Here is a 17,647-nt window from a genome sequence, read left to right on the forward strand (position 1 = left end):
TGCATTCTAATTCTAAATATATATGCGTGCTTGCAAGTTTACTGTTGATTACATATGCTCCTCCAGTGGGTAGATGGCGCTATGAATCTTTGCATTGTTTTCCCCAGCCACATTTAATTGCAAGAGCTTTGCTTTCTGTTGTATTTGATGAAGGGTGATGGGTAATAATGTAGGCGTCATTGCAGGTAGTGACTACAAATCCATGTTCACCGCTGCTTAACTGCAAGATTCAGATATACAGTTAACATTGGATTGAATAACCAGCGTGTAGTTATAGTGTGCAATTGGATATGCGTATCAGATGTTAATGATTGCAACGAATTGGTTTATGGCATACTGCAGTGTTACTTTCTGTCACGTAATAGAATGTGTAAAGGCTAAGGGAGGAACATTAAACAATGAGTGATGGGTATAGATTGCAAGCTCTTTGGTCATCCATCAGAAATCTTACAAAGATTAATATTAACAGTTATTTATATAGGGTTTACACTGTATTTTACATTGATAACAGTGTTCACATGATATGAATGGATATTGCTCTGAATGGATACAGCAGTTAGTAAATAGATTAATAGATTTTTAGTTGAGGTTTTGTAAACTACAAGGATATTTTAAATATATATATATATATATATATATATATATATATATATAATTTGTTCTACATTTATCTCATAATTGTATAACATTTGGCAAAGCATTTTCATTTATTTTGGTGATTTCAAGCCTGTATAGGTTAATTGGTATTCACTAAAAATTAGCCTAATATTTGGTGGTATTTTTAATATGGTTTATGTTGTTTTATTTCAGACCCAGTTTAACTAAACACTGCAAATGCAAAGGAAAATACTTGAAAACACAGAGGGAGCTGGAAACAGCTATTAGAGTAAGGCAATGCCCACTGCAGTGCGTTGTTCGTTTTTCCGCGTGGTCCTCATAGCCCTCCTTCTTGTTGCCCTTCTTCAGCTTCTCTACCTATCACTGCTCTCCAGCCTGCATGGACAACAGCAGCAAAGGTCAGCGCATCCAGTGCTTGAAGGCACCCCTCACGCAGAGCCACGATGGCAGAGGGAGCTGAAGGAATATCTTAAGGCCATGCTGGCTACTGGTGGCATACTTGATGCCAGTGGACAATATCGGATTTACCGCAATCTGTTGGCACGTGAAGAGGGACAATCCAAAAACTTGGATGTGTTATTGGCTTCCCATGCTAGCCTTAGTAACCTATGGCATTTGCAGGAGCTAGTACAACGTTGGGATGGCAGGATTTCATTGGCACTCTTTGCCTCAAGTGCTGCTCAAGCAAAGCTGGCCACTGTGCTAACATATACTCTTGCTCAGTTGTGCCCAGCTGTGAGGCAGAGGGTATCCTTTCATCTTGTGTGCCAGTCTGGAGATATGGCAATTTTTCCAGAACTAGAAGATCGGACAGAGTATGCCCGTCTGCATACATGCCAGGCTGTGTTTGCAAAGGCAGCAGGAATGGGCACAAATATTATAAACTATGCAGGTAATGCTTCTTACCCCAACAACTTACTAAGGAATGTTGCTAGGGCAGGTATTGGAAGTCCCGCCTTTGCACTAGTGGTGGACATTGATATGGTACCCAGTGAAGGACTCAGGTCAGGATTTTTGGATTTGGTTGCTCGAGGGGTAGATGCACGTATGGTATTTGTAGTACCTGCATTTGAAATCAGACACACTCGTCGACTGCCTGGCACCAAAGAGGAATTGCTTCGATTGTATCAGGTGGGGGAAGTGCGAGCTTTCTATGAAGAGTTATGTCCACGTTGCCAAGCACCTACTAATTATTCAGTTTGGCTAAACTTGCCAGAGAGAGAAAATTCTGGCAGACTGGAAGTCGCTTATGTTGTGGAGTGGAGAGCTCCATGGGAACCTTTTTATATTGGGAATAGAAAAGTGCCAGCCTTTGATGAGCGGTTTAAGCAGTATGGATACAACAGGATCAGCCAGGTAAAGACTGACAAGTTCTATGGATTCAAAAATGTATTGCTTTAATAGATGCAATTGGTTTATAATACATTGATTGTATGAAACACATATCCATTACAGCCATAACAATATAGTAATATAAATAAAACAACTGGAAGATGAGTAAATGGAGCTTTCAACATTTGGGGAGAAAACCAAGAGACATATTTATCAATCATTGGTTATAAAAAGCTGCTGATTCTCTACGGTTTGCTGCCATTATCTAAAATGTCAATTTAATTAAAGGCAAAGCACATTGGCTGTTTTACATAACCACTAATTGATAAATTTACCCCCAAGGCTCGAAGAAGTGCAGACCCATAATGGTTTCTTATGTATGCAAGTGCGCTTACTTGTCCACTTGTGCATTTCAAGGTTCACAACCTTTAGTAGTAAACCCCTAAATCAATATACACCTACATTTGTGTGTTGGTAGGTATACTGGAAAATGTGCATGGTGGAAATGGTAAAATGTCACTTTAGGACTACACTCCTTATTGACTAAACTTTGTTTTTTCTTCAAAATGACTGCTCTGTTTATCTGCATTTATATCTTAAATGAATCCTGAGAGTGAGTGGAAGTGTGCCTACAAATGTGCTGTACCGCAGAAGTGCAACTGAAAAGTCCCATTAAAGAATATCCACACGTATTCTACAGGTGCCCCTGTACATGCACCATCTCCACAACTTTATCGCATTTAAGTAATCTCATCAGAATACTTATTTAGTGTCCACACACAAAAACTTGATCACCATCTACCTTCCCAACTTCGCCCATTGGTGGTTACAAACTTTTGCATCCCTGCAGATACAGCCTTCCTTGCCTGCAAATCTATGCACTTCCCTGGTTGTATTTGCACTAAATTAGCTGCATGACATCACTGTCGGATTTCACTTTTGCATGGTTGAAAAAAAAGCCTTATGAAATGTACACTTGCTTGGTGAAGAATACAATGGAAGAAAATTAGGTGGGTCATTCAGACAGGTGTATTACAAAAAGTAGTGTGAAGTAACCCAATGTTCTTGTTTTCCAGGCTTGTGAGGTGAATATTGCTGGCTTCTCATTTGCAGTCTTGGATTCTGCATTTCTGCTTCACAAGGGACACAAGCTACCTGGGGACTTCCACAGCCAGAAAGAGGCAGAGAACAAAAGGAACCGTCTACTCTACAGAGGCTTCAAGGAAGAACTAAAAATGAAATACCATGATTCCACTAGACGCTGTTAATAATACTTGTCGTTACCTGTATGTGAAGCCAGGACTGTTAAAAGGATGCTACATATGCTTTGAGATGGTTATTGAAGGTTATTAGCTCTAGGAAATGAAGACAAAGGATAGGACCTTTTCTGGGATTCTGCTGCTCATGATCCAACAATTCTACACCTAGTGGTATTGTAGAATGAAATATGTGATGTAATATATGTATTTATTGTGTGTGACTATTAAAAATCAGACACTGTATCAATCTGCAGCTGCCTGTTCATTTACCAGTCACCTGACTGACAGGACACTGTCCTGGAAGTACCAACTATTGATAGGTTTATATATTCACCAGAAACAACTGCTTTCTTGGCTTATAGTAGACGAGCAAACGTGCAATAGTTATTGCACTACTCTGAGCATGCTGGGTGTTATAGTTCAATGACAACTGTGGAGCCACACGCTGCCTATCCCAGGGTAGATAAACACTGAGTAACTGAAATATTTATTGACTGTCTCAAATCTGTTGATGCAAATAGATCATGAATTAGTAAATTAAAACAAGCTTTCTGGTGATCATTTTGGGGACTTAAATATTCAATGAGAAGTATAATTAAAAATGACTTAATTTTGAATGTATCACATTTATTTACATAGTGTATACAAATGTAAATAAGCTTGCATGTAGGAAATTAACCAGGGATGTGCACCGGCCACTTTTGGTGTCTCGTGTTTTGGATTCGGATTTGCTTGGGGTTTTGGGTTCGGATTTGTTTCGCAAAACACCTGACAAAAGGTTTTGGTTCGGATTTAAGGTTTTGGATTCGGATTTATTTTGAAAACATAAAAAGTGCTAAAAAACAAATTTGTGGTTTTTTTTTTTCACTCCTACGCTATTATTAACCTAAATAACAATCATTTCCACTAATTTCCAGTCTATTCTGAACACCTCACAATATTGTTTTTAGGCCAAAAGGTTGCACCGAGGTAGCTTGAGCACATAATGCCAAAAAAAGAGGTACAAGATGGGATTGTTCTGGGCCCTCCCTCCCACCCCTCGCGAGATTCGACGCGAGACTTGGACGACAGAGCCTCGTTTTCATTTTTTTGCCCGCCGGAAATATCTGAACAGTGCTCGGATCCCATTCGGATCCGCGCTGTTCGGGTGGACTCGGATTAGCGGAATCCGAGCCCGCTCATCTCTAAAATTAACCTACACAAACAGGCTGGCTTTATAGTGCAGTGTAAAACACAACACAATCATAATATCCTCTGCAAAACCAAGTGTGTGTTGTACGTGTCATTAGTCTTTAGTCTGCATTCCAATTCCATGGGTCATTCCACATCAATCAACACAGGGTTTCAAACTGATTGTTTCAGATTGTAAATTCTGTATAATAATTGCTGCCATGGGTGTAAAGAAAACACCCAATCTTAGACTAATATGTGCTCTGGTTTTGAAGTTATAAGCCTTTAAAGTTTTACAAAAAAAACAGCTTTTAACGTTTTTTTTATTTGTATTTGTAGCTCATCTGATTGAGCTAGAGAGGCGGGCAAGGTCTCGTTTTTAAACCTCTTTTTATGGCCTTTCATATGATATATAACACAGCAGTATGTTTCAAGAAAAAAATAAAAATCTAACATTTTCAAAATCAAAATTTTGATTTTCTCAAAAAAACATTTTTTTTGAAAAACATCTCCAAAATAGTTCATACTGTTGTTTATCCCCAAAGTTTTATTTTGGGGTCATCTGCTACAAGAGTTTTTATTTTGGACTGTTTGTTAAAATAATGACAATGAGAACTATCCAGCTTTGTTCATTACTTTTAATTTATCTCCTTAAACAATCCCTTTGATATATATTATGTACAAGGACAGTATGTTATTACTGAAATATTTAAAATATTTGTGATAGTTTTATGTCTTTCCCATATTATAATAAAGCTTACTACATATCCCTACCATTTGGTGCAGTTGCTCTGGATGGATGGTGCTATTTGATGGGTTGGAACAGTCTTCATTTGTTTTTAGTATTTCCATTTCAGAAAGGGTGTACATTCTACCTGTTGGAGTTAACGGATTCATCTTACACATCTACCATAATAATCCATAACACATCCAGCTTACTTGGGTATGATAAAGAGGGTGATGGACCAGCTGGATGGAGGAATGTCACTTTCACTTCATCGATGTTCTCATCTTTCTCCATAATAAATGTGAGTCACTATTTCTTGTCATAAACAGCAGTTACATAACCTCTGATGTCAGCAAGTGGGAGCTGATACTACATTATCTTGAGGAACTGAACAAAGACCCTTTGGCTTTTTTTGAAGTGTCCCCAAGTTGTTTTCTGCAGCTGGCATAAACTTTTGGCATTTCAGAAAATAATTTACACATCCATTCTGAAACAGTTCTCATCCCCTTCTAATTAGAGGTATGATTAGCTTTTTAAACAGGTTGAAACAATGCTACATAAGGTACCTGTCACTTTCCTCCATCTTTAGTCTTCTTTACTTCTTTAAACCAATTTAAACACCGACCACTGCTGTAAACCAATGTAAACACCACCGCAGGCTCCTCAGACTGGGCTGTCAGGGAGTCAGAGAAATAATTCCCATGAGACTGCTGAGTTGTGAGAGGAGCATGTGCTGAGCTCTGATTGGTGGAGCCAATCATATGCTCCTCTGACCTGTGGATATCAGCAGCAGCCTCATGGGCTGTGCCTTCTCTTATCTGCCTGGCCGGGTGAGTGAGGCTTCTTCTTGTGAGTACAGTGCTGCTCCCAGTCTGCTGTCTCCCCCCCCCTCCCAGCACCCCTTCTCCAAGTTCCTGTTCCTCCCTGCTCCCAGCACACAGTCTCCTAGTCTGATACTCTACTGTAATTAAACACTCCGCTTTTTCAAATGGTCCAGGGTCAGGTTAGGTTTGGGTGGACTTAAATTAGTGACCAAGAGGGCTTTTTTCACTAATTAAAGCCCACCCAAACCTACCCTGTCCACTTGCAGTGGTCCATGGAAATGTAAGAGACAGGCCTATTCAACACAATTGAAGTATTTTCCACTTAAGTTTACACGCCTGCGCAGAAGTGGGAGCAGACGCTGTCTGTAAAATATCGTCCCTAAACACACCTGAAGAGAAACGGTCATTCCTCTATTTAAGTTAACTAGAAAAAAAATATTGATTTGTTGATTTTCTCAGATGTGTAGTGCCTCAATAAATACATTTTTCATGAATCATTTAAAACTAAAAGCTCTTGTAGCAGTTGATCCCATCATGATCCCAAAATAAAACTTTGGAGATTTATTAACAACAATATGAACAATTTTTGAGCTGTTTTTCAAACATTTAAAAAAATGGCATTTTGAGAAAATCAAAATTTTTATTTTAAAATTTAAATTTTTTATTGAAACATACTGCTGTCTTATATATCATATGAAAGGCCATAAAAAGTTTAAAATGAGACTTTGCCCAACTCGCTAGGTCAATCAGGTGAGCTACAAATGCAATTTACCAAAATGTCTAAAGAAATTTTTTTGTTAAAAAAAATTGCAGTTTTAAAGGCATATAACTTAAGTACATTTCATTGTATTGATATATATCACTTAATCTACTTTACTTGTACATTTTGCATCCATCCCTCAACATTTCTTCATTTTCTGTTGTACTACGATTAGCATTATAGCAGTGGTCGACGAACAGGGGTAAATTACCCCAAATGGGGTAAAAATGACTTTTCCGGGGGTAACCACCGCGGCTCCAAAGCGTTTTTGTTTTTTTTCAATAAATCACATGACCGCACGAAACGACAGCTCCCAGCAGTCCCCTCTCCTGCTCTCTCCCACTGAATTATCACGCCCGACGCTAATTTCAGTGAGGAGCAGAGAGGAGCAGCGGCAGAAGAGGCAGAAGAAAACAAGAGTAAAAGAACAGAAAAGAAGAAAAAAGAGAGAAAGTCAATAGAAAAGCAAGTTAAATAACAAAGGCATATAGGGTGAGAGAAGTGAGAGACGGGAAAAAAAAAACACGGAGGCAAATAAGGTGAGGGAGGAAAGAGAAGGGGGAAACAAAACTATTCAGGCACATAAGGTGAGGGAGGAAAGAGAAGGGGGAAATAAAACTATGCAGGCACATAAGGTGAGGGAGGAAAGAGAAGTGGGAACAAAAGTATGGAGGCATATATATATATATATATATATATATGTATATATTATAGTCAATTGCATTATTATTAGATGCTTAACTAGAGCCTTGAGCAACAATCAGGCCCCACCTGGTGCTCAATTAGAGGTGCTTTGGTGTCTTTTTCTCTCTTTGGATGGTTTTACATTGGTGCTTAAATCAATTTCCATGTGTACATTTTGTACAGCTTTCAGCAAGTCTCATCATCATCATCATCATCAAGTCTACCTTTGCAAACAAGGATTTTTAACTTTAACAAACATTAAAACAAAGCAGAGAAATCGATTGGACGCTGAAGACTGTATCCAAATTGCTCTGACATCAAAATGCCCCAATATTGATGCTCTTGTATCAACAATGAAGCAACATCATTTCTCCAAAGCCTGAAGTTTTGAAGCTGAACCTGATTCCATACAGGTTTGAATTCAAATAATTAATAATATATGATTTCCTTAATTATTATTATTATTATTATTTTCTTAATTTCTAATCAAGGGGGTAACGTCGGAATTTCTACATATATTTTGGGGTAAAAGGTAAAAAAGTTCCCTGACCCCTGCATTATATGAAACTGGAATAAAATGTCAACCATTTTAAAACATACTTTTTTTTTTTTTGTAGTTAAAAATTAAATGTGTCTGTAGCACCACTCTGTTGGTACGTTAGATAATCCCATTGGGATAACGGCTGTCTAATATTCTGCCATAATTTATAAGGATCTTGACCTTTGACCATGGCTAAGTGAATCACTGGAGATCTTGTGAAAAAATTACACTGCTTTAGATTTTTGACAGTTCTCTTATTTCCTTAAAGTAACTGCTTAAAAAATGTACAGTTATGTTTCCCCTATCGTTCTCTTTCCTGGTGGTTGTTCCTAGTAATGGTATCTGTAAGTAAAAGCCCATTTTTTACCTGGACCTACTTTTAAATGAAGAAAAAGTGATACTGCTAGTCAGATTGAATTAGTTTGTATCATGTTAAAATCCTTCCTTACTAAGGGCCCGATGCAAAAGCCAAACGCAAAAATAATTGCCAGTATCATACAAATCTGCATGGGTGCAACAGTGTGCATCCACTTTCTGAGCAACTTCACGCAAGATACGCTACACAAACTGTAGTACTCATCCTGCATCAGCTCGTTTCACAAGGATCAGCCTCGCTAAGTACACTGTTTGCTCAATTCAGGTTGAGATGAATGCGGAGTATTCTCTTCCACTGGTGCCCTCCTCTACGTCTGCTCCCCCACTCACGCAAACAAATATGGGACAAACTTTGGGAGCACTGATATGGAGAAGGGAATCCGCAATGAATTTGGCACCGTCCATCTTCACTCAGGAGTCAGCTGAACACTTTCATAATTGGGTGTACTTAATGTTGGTGTTGATCCTGAGTGAACAGTGGGCTGAGGGAAAACATGGTTATGCAAAATATTTACTTAGGTGTTGTTTTAAATGTAAAAAAAAATAAAAAAAATCCTCCACTTTAATAACCTGTAAATGGACATTTCTTATTACCTTACAGATTAAAGATGTTCTTTGGCCAAATATAAACTCTCAAAACCGAGACTAAATAACCCTCCACACAGGTAAATTATTGATCTTTGGTATGTTTTTAAGTATACTTTTATTGAATTATTTTTAGATCAATTCTTAGGTAGACTCGGGCGCTCTCAGAGTAGTAAGTTATAGTAATCATTAGAAGAGGGAAGAAAGTACTATTGTAAACAGAGGCACTCCTTAAATAATGATTTAGACATATGTCTTAGGATCTGACTCACCAATCCACGTGTGGCGAAATGCAATAACTGTGATAAAATAAAATCGAACATTTATTATGTATCTTTAAAATAGGAACTTAATTCTTTAAAAGCAAAATATTAAAATAAGGTGAGCAAGTGAGAGGTATTTAGCATATAGTGTGTGGTTTTCCCACTGTAATTAATGATCGGGGTATCGTATATAAGGTTTTTAAAGCCAAGAACTGTTCATGATATTGATACAAGTATAAATTGTATTAAATTTCACAGAGCATGATAATGAGTGGACTGAGAAAATGACTCTGTATTTCAACACATTGCACTTAACAGCTATTTAATTTCCACATATAGGTACCAATACAGGTGAATATTTGTATGTTGTCAGTAATATTTTATATACATCAGTGTAGTAATTTAATGATGTTATTGAGTGTTGGATATCTTAAATATTAAATATATTTTATGTATACAGGAATTGCATGAAGTGCAGCCTCCATATCTGACAGAGATGCTAAGCACCATTAATATGCTGGTTTAAACTAATGTAGATGTATAGAAATTACATGAATCACTGCAGCCTCTGTGCAAGTTTCTCTGTATCTGACAGAGACGTTGACCATTATGTCAGATACAGAAATGGCGTGATTATAAAAATTAGCATCATCATACACCTTGCCTCACCCGCTCAATGACATGAATGGTACTATTGATTTACACCCACCATAAATTTTAATACCCCCCCATCTGCGTTTCATAGAATTGAGGTATACATACCTCCCAACTTTTGCATGCCCCTAATTCGAGGAGGTGCGTGGTCACATCACGTTGGGGGAATGGTACCACATCATCCCTGGGAAGCTTGCCCAGCACTTCAGAAGCACAGGGCCGACTCTCCCCCATTGAAGGTGCAGCCATCAGCAGGGCACATCTCCTAACTGTCCTGTAATAGGGACTAATGTCCTGATCTGCAGGACAGCGGCAAAGTACCCTCAAATCTGGACTGTCTTGCCTAAATCCGATCATTAATTACAGTGGGAAAACCACACATTATATGCTAAATACTTCTCCCTTGCTCACCTTAATTTAACATTTTAATATTTTGCTTATAAGGAATTCAATTCCTATTTTAAAGACAAATAATAAAAGTTAGATTTTATTTTATCACATCCCCTAAAACCTCTCCATATTAGAAATTATACTTAACTGTACAGTATTTCCAACAGGAATTGTTATGAGCCGCAACGCTAATTGCGACTGCTCATTGCCTTTCCAGCTTATCTGTCCCAACATTACCCCTTCCACCCCAGCTGTTGCTAGGCACCCAGGATGCTGTTTCTGTCTTCCTGTCCTGGCTGTTGTTAGCAGCCAAGGCGCATCTGCCATTTCCGCCGTAGCTGTTTCTTAGGCAGCCGAGGTGCTCAATTATGATTGCAGTCACATGACTGCAATCACCTATGGTATTGCTAGGGGCTGGCCTCCCATCCCTTCCCTGATTGGTCCTCTCTTGTTTAAATGGCAGGGAGGGTTTAGCCCCCTCTGGTTATAATGTCCTTGCCCTTCAGTTTGCTGTGCCTACTCTGTCACTGAAGACTATCCTGTTTGCCCACCTGATACCTGACCCTGCTTTGCCCCTGGAATCTCCTTGTCTTCCCTCAACCTCTTGGCTTTTTTTACCGGATTATTCTTGCTTGCCTGTGACGCTTTTCAGTGACTATTCTGGTTTGATCTGTGATGCTTCTTGTTTGCTGCCAACCCTTGACCCCTCGCCTTGGCTCTGAATAGTCTGTGCACACTACCGGAGGGTTGCTTCCCTCTGCCTCCTTTCTCTACCTGTTTTCTGTTATAAGCATTTACTACCCTGCGTTTAAGACTTGGGACCATCGAGTACCTGTGACAATATCTATCTCTACGGGATGCGGCTGCTTTAGGTGAAGACCTCTGTTGCTGTGTTCTAAAAGCTTATACAGGATTCAGAGGCAGCTCTAACAGGGATAAATAGCTATGCAGACACAGCACACACTAATCTATTCCACCAACCTCCACAAAAAATCTATGATGGGTCTTTAGACTCGTGTTTCCATGCAACTTTTCTTGCTTCTGTAATATTATATTGCATAGCACATTGTATTGAAATCAAGTATTGACACTGGAATAGGGAGATAGAAGGTTATTTATGAACTTTGGCTATAGGGTGCAGTTGTTCTTTAACATAAACTCTGCATAAAGCAACATAAATATGATGAGCTTATTTTTCTGAAGCCTATTCACATTATTCTTGAGTCCATGGCATGAGTAGGTTTGCATGCCAACATCTCTTGCTTTGATAATGCACCTGGGATTTGGGTAAACAATAGGACAGAAACACCAGTGTGCCAAAGCAGCCATAGTCTCTTCACTAGCTAATTAATTTTACAGCTACAGTTAAAAGTCCAGATCATATGGGTGAACTGATTGTCTTTCCTCCCCCTAGACTCCCCGCCCACCACATCCTCTCTATCACTGTTAACAATACCACCATCTCCTCTGTCACCCAACTCCGCTGCCTGGGCGTTACCCTCGACTCCTCTCTCTCCTTCGCCCCCCACATCCAATCCCTCGCCCAAGCCTGTCGCTACCAGCTACGCAACATTGCCCGCATCCGGCCCTTCCTCTCCCAGGATGCCACCAAAACTATCATCCACGCACTCATCATCTCCCGCCTTGATTATTGCAACCTCCTTCTTACCGGCCTCCCCCATTCCCATCTCGCCCCCCTCCGCTCTATACTCAATGCGGCTGCAAGACTCATCTTCCTTTCTCGCCGCTCCTTCTCTGCCTCCCCTCTCTGCCTTGCCCTACACTGGCTCCCCATTCCTTACAGAATCCTTTTCAAACTCCTGACCGTCACTTACAAGGCTCTCTCTCAGTCTACTGCTCCCTATATCTCTAACCTACTCTCCATTCACACCCCTACCCGCTCCCTGCGCTCGGCCAATGACCGTCGCCTCTCCTCCACTCTGATCACCTCTTCCCACTCCAGAATCCAAGACTTCTCCCGTGCTGCCCCCCTTCACTGGAACGACCTCCCTCGCTCCATCCGTCTTTCTCCCAATCTGTCCTCCTTCAAGAGGGCACTCAAAACTTACCTGTTCCTAAAGGCTTACCAACCTTCCACCTAACCTCTCCTCCACCAGTTCTTCCCCTCTCTCCTCCCGCCCCCCCTGTTCTCTCCCCACTTACTTCAATTTGCTCCCTGTGTGCCTGAGATCTGTCTACCCTCCCTTAGGATGTAAGCTCATTTGAGCAGGGCCCTCTTCCCTCTGTTCTCCATACCTGCTCTTCTGCTCCGTCTTTACTGCATTAGCCTGCCTGGAGTCTCTGAAGTTTTGGTATTTTTTGTTAACCGTTTGTAATGTGTCACCTTGTTTAGTCTACTGTTTGTGCTGTGTACGGCACTGCGGAACTCTTGTGGCGCCTAATAAATAAAGGATAATAATAATAATCATATGGTCAGCCCTTGGGCATAGTAAATAAAACTGCAAGTAGAAATGTCAGGGAAACAGCCTGGTAATGTGTGCCTTGGCCATAACACCTAGGGGTATATTTACTAAACTGCGGGATTGAAAAAGTGGAGATGTTGCCTATAGCAACCAATCAGATTTTAGCTGTCATTTTTTAGAAAGTACTAAATAAATGATAGCTTGAATCTGATTGGTTGCTATGGGCAACATCTCCACTTTTTCAACCCCGCAGTTTAGTAAATATACCCCCTAGAGTGAATTTGTTTTTTTTAAGTGAGTCAAATACCTTAAGTGTTCCAGGTAGCATTGCCTGGAGAATTAAAAATTCAGGTGCCATATTCCAAAAAGCCATTTTAATTAACACATTTGTGATAATAAGAGCCGCCACCTACCTTGTAAAAAGATACAGGACTTCTACTATTTTTGTAATGCTACTGTCCAATGACATTTGCACTGAGTCCCATAGTGAAAAATAAAAGGATTCACATTTATGGGAATGTCCAAAACAAAAAACAGCGTGGTACTGAGTTAATCAGTAGGTTTAACATTATCATTAAAAAATATACAATCATTGCAGACACCATTTAACGCTGTGACTACCATAGACATAGCTACATAGGCAGTACTCTAGATGGCCAAAAGCATAAATTCCATGTCATGGTGTTTTTCCTCCCCACGCTATCAATCATGATAAGTGAGCCAAGAGAAGCCCAACTCACATGGAAGTCATAACGTGTCCTTAACTGCTTCCTGATCGCAAACACACAGTTATTTCTATGACATCTATCTGTTCTGTGCTGCACTTTCGGGGTTATTTGGAGCTGTTGTCATCACTGGGGTTTCCATGCTAAACATTGCATTTAGGTGTAAAATTTGCACTAAACTATTGTTAAATATGATTTTTTGTTAAGGCCTCATAAAGCCTTTGTTCAGCCATTTTTTGTAACTTGCATAGATATATTATTTGCTAAAAGAGATTATTAATTTTTCTGCTGATATGCAGTTTTACAAGATGTAAGCCCATGGCCTTGGGGTTAAGCTGACATAGATAACTGAATATATCAAGATATGTGAACAATAGGTAGTTTCATATTCAGCTCGTAGTGTGGGAGCTGTGCCCATGACATTGGACATGGCATACAGGAGATGAACCTCCAGCCCCCTTGAGAAAAGAACAATAGACTCATCTGTCCTCAGAAGGGGGAGAAAGTTAAACACCTCAAGAATACGTGAGATAGTTAATCCGCAGCTCATCCCATAGACTTTGTATGCGTATGACGTAGGATTCGTATATTCAGTAGGCTATAAAAACTTGTATCTTTGTATCAATAAACAGAGAATATTCCTTGTATACAGAAAGAACTTGGTCTGTGTCCATTCTCTCCAGCTGATTGAAGCGCTTCCAGATATACTTGCCAACAGCCCCCTTCTCTGGAACTCCCTTGTTCCATACGTCTCTCTCCTACTCTGTGCTCCTTCAAACGTGCACTCAAAACTCACCTCTTGCTCAAAGCCTACCAACCATCTACTTAACCCCCATCTCCTCCCTTTTGCTCGTCCTCCCTTCGCTCCTGTTGCCTCAACTGGCTCCTCTTGTGCCTGGTCTGTTTACCCTCCCTTAGGTTGTAAGCTCGTATGAGCAGGGCCCCCTCCCCTCCTGTCTCCTTACCTGTTCTTCCGCTCTGTCTTTACTGCATATGACTAGCCGGAGATTCTGAAGTATTGGTACTTTTTGTTCATTGTTCAGTATGGTTTCACCCTGTATAGTCTACTGTTAGTACTGTGTGCGGCGCTGCGGATACCTTGTGGCGCCTAACAAATAAATGATAATAATAATATACTTGACACCACAGGCAAACTTGGATCAGAATTTTAGATCTAACACTACCAACAATCAATCAACAGTTAGGTTGTTTCTGCCTGGTAAATATTGGACAGTTAAAGCAAGTGTTTAGTTTACTGTTATGGTTTGCTCTAACTTCGTGGATGTTAATTGTGCATTGGACAGTGAATGCTGGAAGGACCTAGACCCAGCATGTCCTATTGTGTTGTGTCCATGTTCTATCCAGCCTTTGCTGTAAAAAGCCTGTACTTTCCTCATTGCTAGCTGAGCTGTGTTCACCAGAAAGCAGCTCAGACCGAACTGATCACAGCATTCCTATAAAGTTAGTCAATCAAGGTGAAACCAGCAGGGCGTACAAAATGTTAATATCTATGGGCCAATTTCTGGTGCAAAATGGGCACACATCTCTGACAATGAATGGGTTGAAGATTAGAAAAAAAACCACACATATTGCAAGCTTTTGGGACTGTTATTTGCAGTTTAATATACTGTGTAAATGCAGTTGTAATATAGCAATACTGTACTACAACTGCATTTACATAGTTTATTATTTTTATTTTGAATTCTTTATTTGTAAACACCAACTGTAAACAGTAATATACAAGCAAGTAAATTATCCCCATTGTCTTTTGTTAGTTTTCAAGGAAGCAGGGAAGGGAGGGGAAGGTGAGAGAGGTCAGCTGTAAGGAATAGGGAAACCAGAAGAGACATGTTGGAACAATGGATTGGAGGAAAAAAAATTAGGCAATAACAAAAATTAGCAACTCAGAAGGTAAATAATCAACATATATTACAAAATAAGTAACAGGAATGCATACCTTACAATTGAAGTAGGTGTGAGATCCATCGTGGAGAACCTGGAGCCGACTCAGAATGTCCAACAAAAGTGGCAAGCAATTACTGCATTGACATTGGTCTAACAGTGGACAGGGAACTACGACTCTCCCTGAGATACCGGGGAGCCCAGATAACGTCAAATTTATGCCGTTTGTCATGTAGATAATAAGTGATACTGTCATGCTTGCGATGTGCCAGATGTAAGGGCACACATAGTCAGAGGGTCAGGACATTTCGATTAAAGATCCAGCAACAACAAATATATGAGAGAGCGATCTGTTGGAGTGCGCACTCTCATCAGGCATGGGGGCACATTTATCAAAACTCGCAAAATATGAAAAATAGTTTTCAATCCTTATCGCATTGATAAGGATTGAACTATTTCTCGTATTTATTAAAAAAGCAACACAGGAACAGCAGTTCCTGTGAAGTGGAAAACATACTTACTACTCAATCTTCGTTCCCGAAGCAGCATGCGATGAACGGGGCTCCTCTTCTGACTCCAGTGCGCATGCGCCGTGTGAAACCCTCGGGCATTCGCACAGACATCTCTGCTCTCACTCTGCAACTATAGTTGCATATATAGAGAGTGAGTGACAGGGAGGGATCATGTGATCCCTCCACACATGCGCTGTTCAGCTCTGCTCTTCGGAGCAGAGTTGACAGCACTGAAACTTTTCATTTATGATAGTGTACGCCATCTTGAGCTGGCGTACATTAACATGTTTGAAAAGTTAATTACATTTATTGTTAAATAGCGTTACTGAGCACTCCCCATACATTGTTATGGGGAGTGCTCAGTAAAACGATAGGAGATGCAAAGCGATATCTGCTGCGATGCTACTATCATAAATAGCAAATTAGTGTTTAATCCCTGAAAACTGTTGTTTTCGGGGATTTTACAGGGGGGAAACCTTTGATAAATAGGCCCCATGGTGCGAGAGAGGAGGAAAGTCCAAGGATCCTTTGAAAACGGCTGGTCAGATAAGGAATTAGGAATAGATAGGACTTTCGACCAAAAACGGACAAAGTTTACTATTTTAAACATTTAACACATACCTCTCAACTGTCCTTATTTAGGTGGGACAGTCCTGATTTGAGGGCTCTGTCCCGCCATTCCAATCAGAACAGTTTTGTCTCACGAGTGCAGGGCGCACTGGTGCATATGGCAATGAATGATGTTTGGAGGGGAGTACGGGATAGCCTAGCACTTCAAAAGCTCTAGGTGCACCCCAGGGGTGTGATCACGCACCCACTGTGATGTAGTCATGCTCTCATTGTAATGGGTCACACACCCTGCCCCGATTGAAGAGAAAAGGTTGGGAGGTATAATTTAACATCTTAACTTCAAAGGAAACATGTGGCGCACAACTGTATTGACATAATCAGGCCATTGAAATGGATGGGTCATTAACATGAATGGGGAAAAAACAGCATAACACTGGTGTAACTGCTCTTGTTAATCCCTAGCGCACTAATGTGCAACAGGCGGCCCAGCTTTACCCTGTGTCTCCCAGCTCCGGCCAGGTTTATACCCTTGCGCTTAGTGCTATTCAATTAGTCTTAGACAGAGCTTAGGCCACGAGTTAAGCTATCTGTGAAAGAAAGCAGTCATAGCATCATTGGAGAGCAGGAGAAAGAGAGTGATGATCAGTGCACCATTGGAGAGCAGGAGAAAGAGAGAGTGATGATCAGTGCACATCAAGGCAAGCTCCATGCCCCCCGCTCCCAGGAGCTTGCCCGGCTGCCCCCCCGTGTGGCATTAAAGGGGCTCCCGTCAGTGGGGCTGGTCTCCCAACTGTCCTGGAATAGGAACAAATGTCCTGATCTGCAGATGGAATAGTCCCATTAAATCTGGACAGTGGTGAGCAATGGGTATAAAAAGTAGGCAAATATGCTATTATGGCATTCCTACTGAACTTGATTGCATTTATTTAAAAAAAAATGTTATTAGTTCAGCATTGCATATTGCAAAACAATAACAAGCATTCAATTTATTCAGTTATTAACTGCAAACAGGAAATAATAGATCCATAAGGGGGAATTCAATTAGCCATGATGTTCCTCTGAAAATCGCCCTTTTTCCGGTACCACAACATTGCAGATTTCTCCTTATGCCCCTATGAAGAGGGAGGGGGTGTGTGTGAAGAGAAATCCGCAAAGTTAAATCGCTGCGGACTCCCTTCAAGACTGTTACTCTGCGGCTAATTGAATATACCACTTAATGTGACAATAAGTAATTGCGAACAAGTGAAACAGTGATAACATGCCTAAACTGCAGTAGGATAAAAGTCTAATAAAACTTCTTATTTACATTGAACTCATCCAAATAGTTAATGTA

At 40.3% G+C, this 17,647-nt stretch overlaps 1 protein-coding gene across 3 annotated transcripts; it reads left to right on the forward strand.

Moving 5' to 3' along the window:
* Positions 1-96: 96 nt before the first annotated feature.
* On the forward strand, positions 97-3,452 carry B4GAT1 (beta-1,4-glucuronyltransferase 1). Of its 3 annotated transcripts, none has more exons than XM_075188665.1 (3): positions 97-185; positions 811-1,974; positions 3,027-3,452. In XM_075188665.1, the coding sequence occupies exons 2-3, from the start codon at positions 895-897 to the stop codon at positions 3,216-3,218; spliced, it is 1,272 nt and encodes a 423-aa protein (XP_075044766.1). In that variant the 5' UTR covers positions 97-185; positions 811-894; the 3' UTR covers positions 3,219-3,452. The 3 variants fall into 3 exon arrangements, with proteins under 3 accessions (XP_075044766.1, XP_075044768.1, XP_075044767.1); XM_075188667.1 differs by lacking the exon at positions 97-185 and adding an exon at positions 190-267; XM_075188666.1 differs by lacking the exon at positions 97-185 and having other exon boundaries at positions 663-1,974.
* The last annotated feature ends 14,195 nt before the right edge of the window (positions 3,453-17,647 follow it).

Source organism: Mixophyes fleayi, chromosome 10 (genome assembly GCF_038048845.1).
Source record: "Mixophyes fleayi isolate aMixFle1 chromosome 10, aMixFle1.hap1, whole genome shotgun sequence".
NCBI classification, from domain to species: Eukaryota; Metazoa; Chordata; class Amphibia; order Anura; family Limnodynastidae; genus Mixophyes; species Mixophyes fleayi.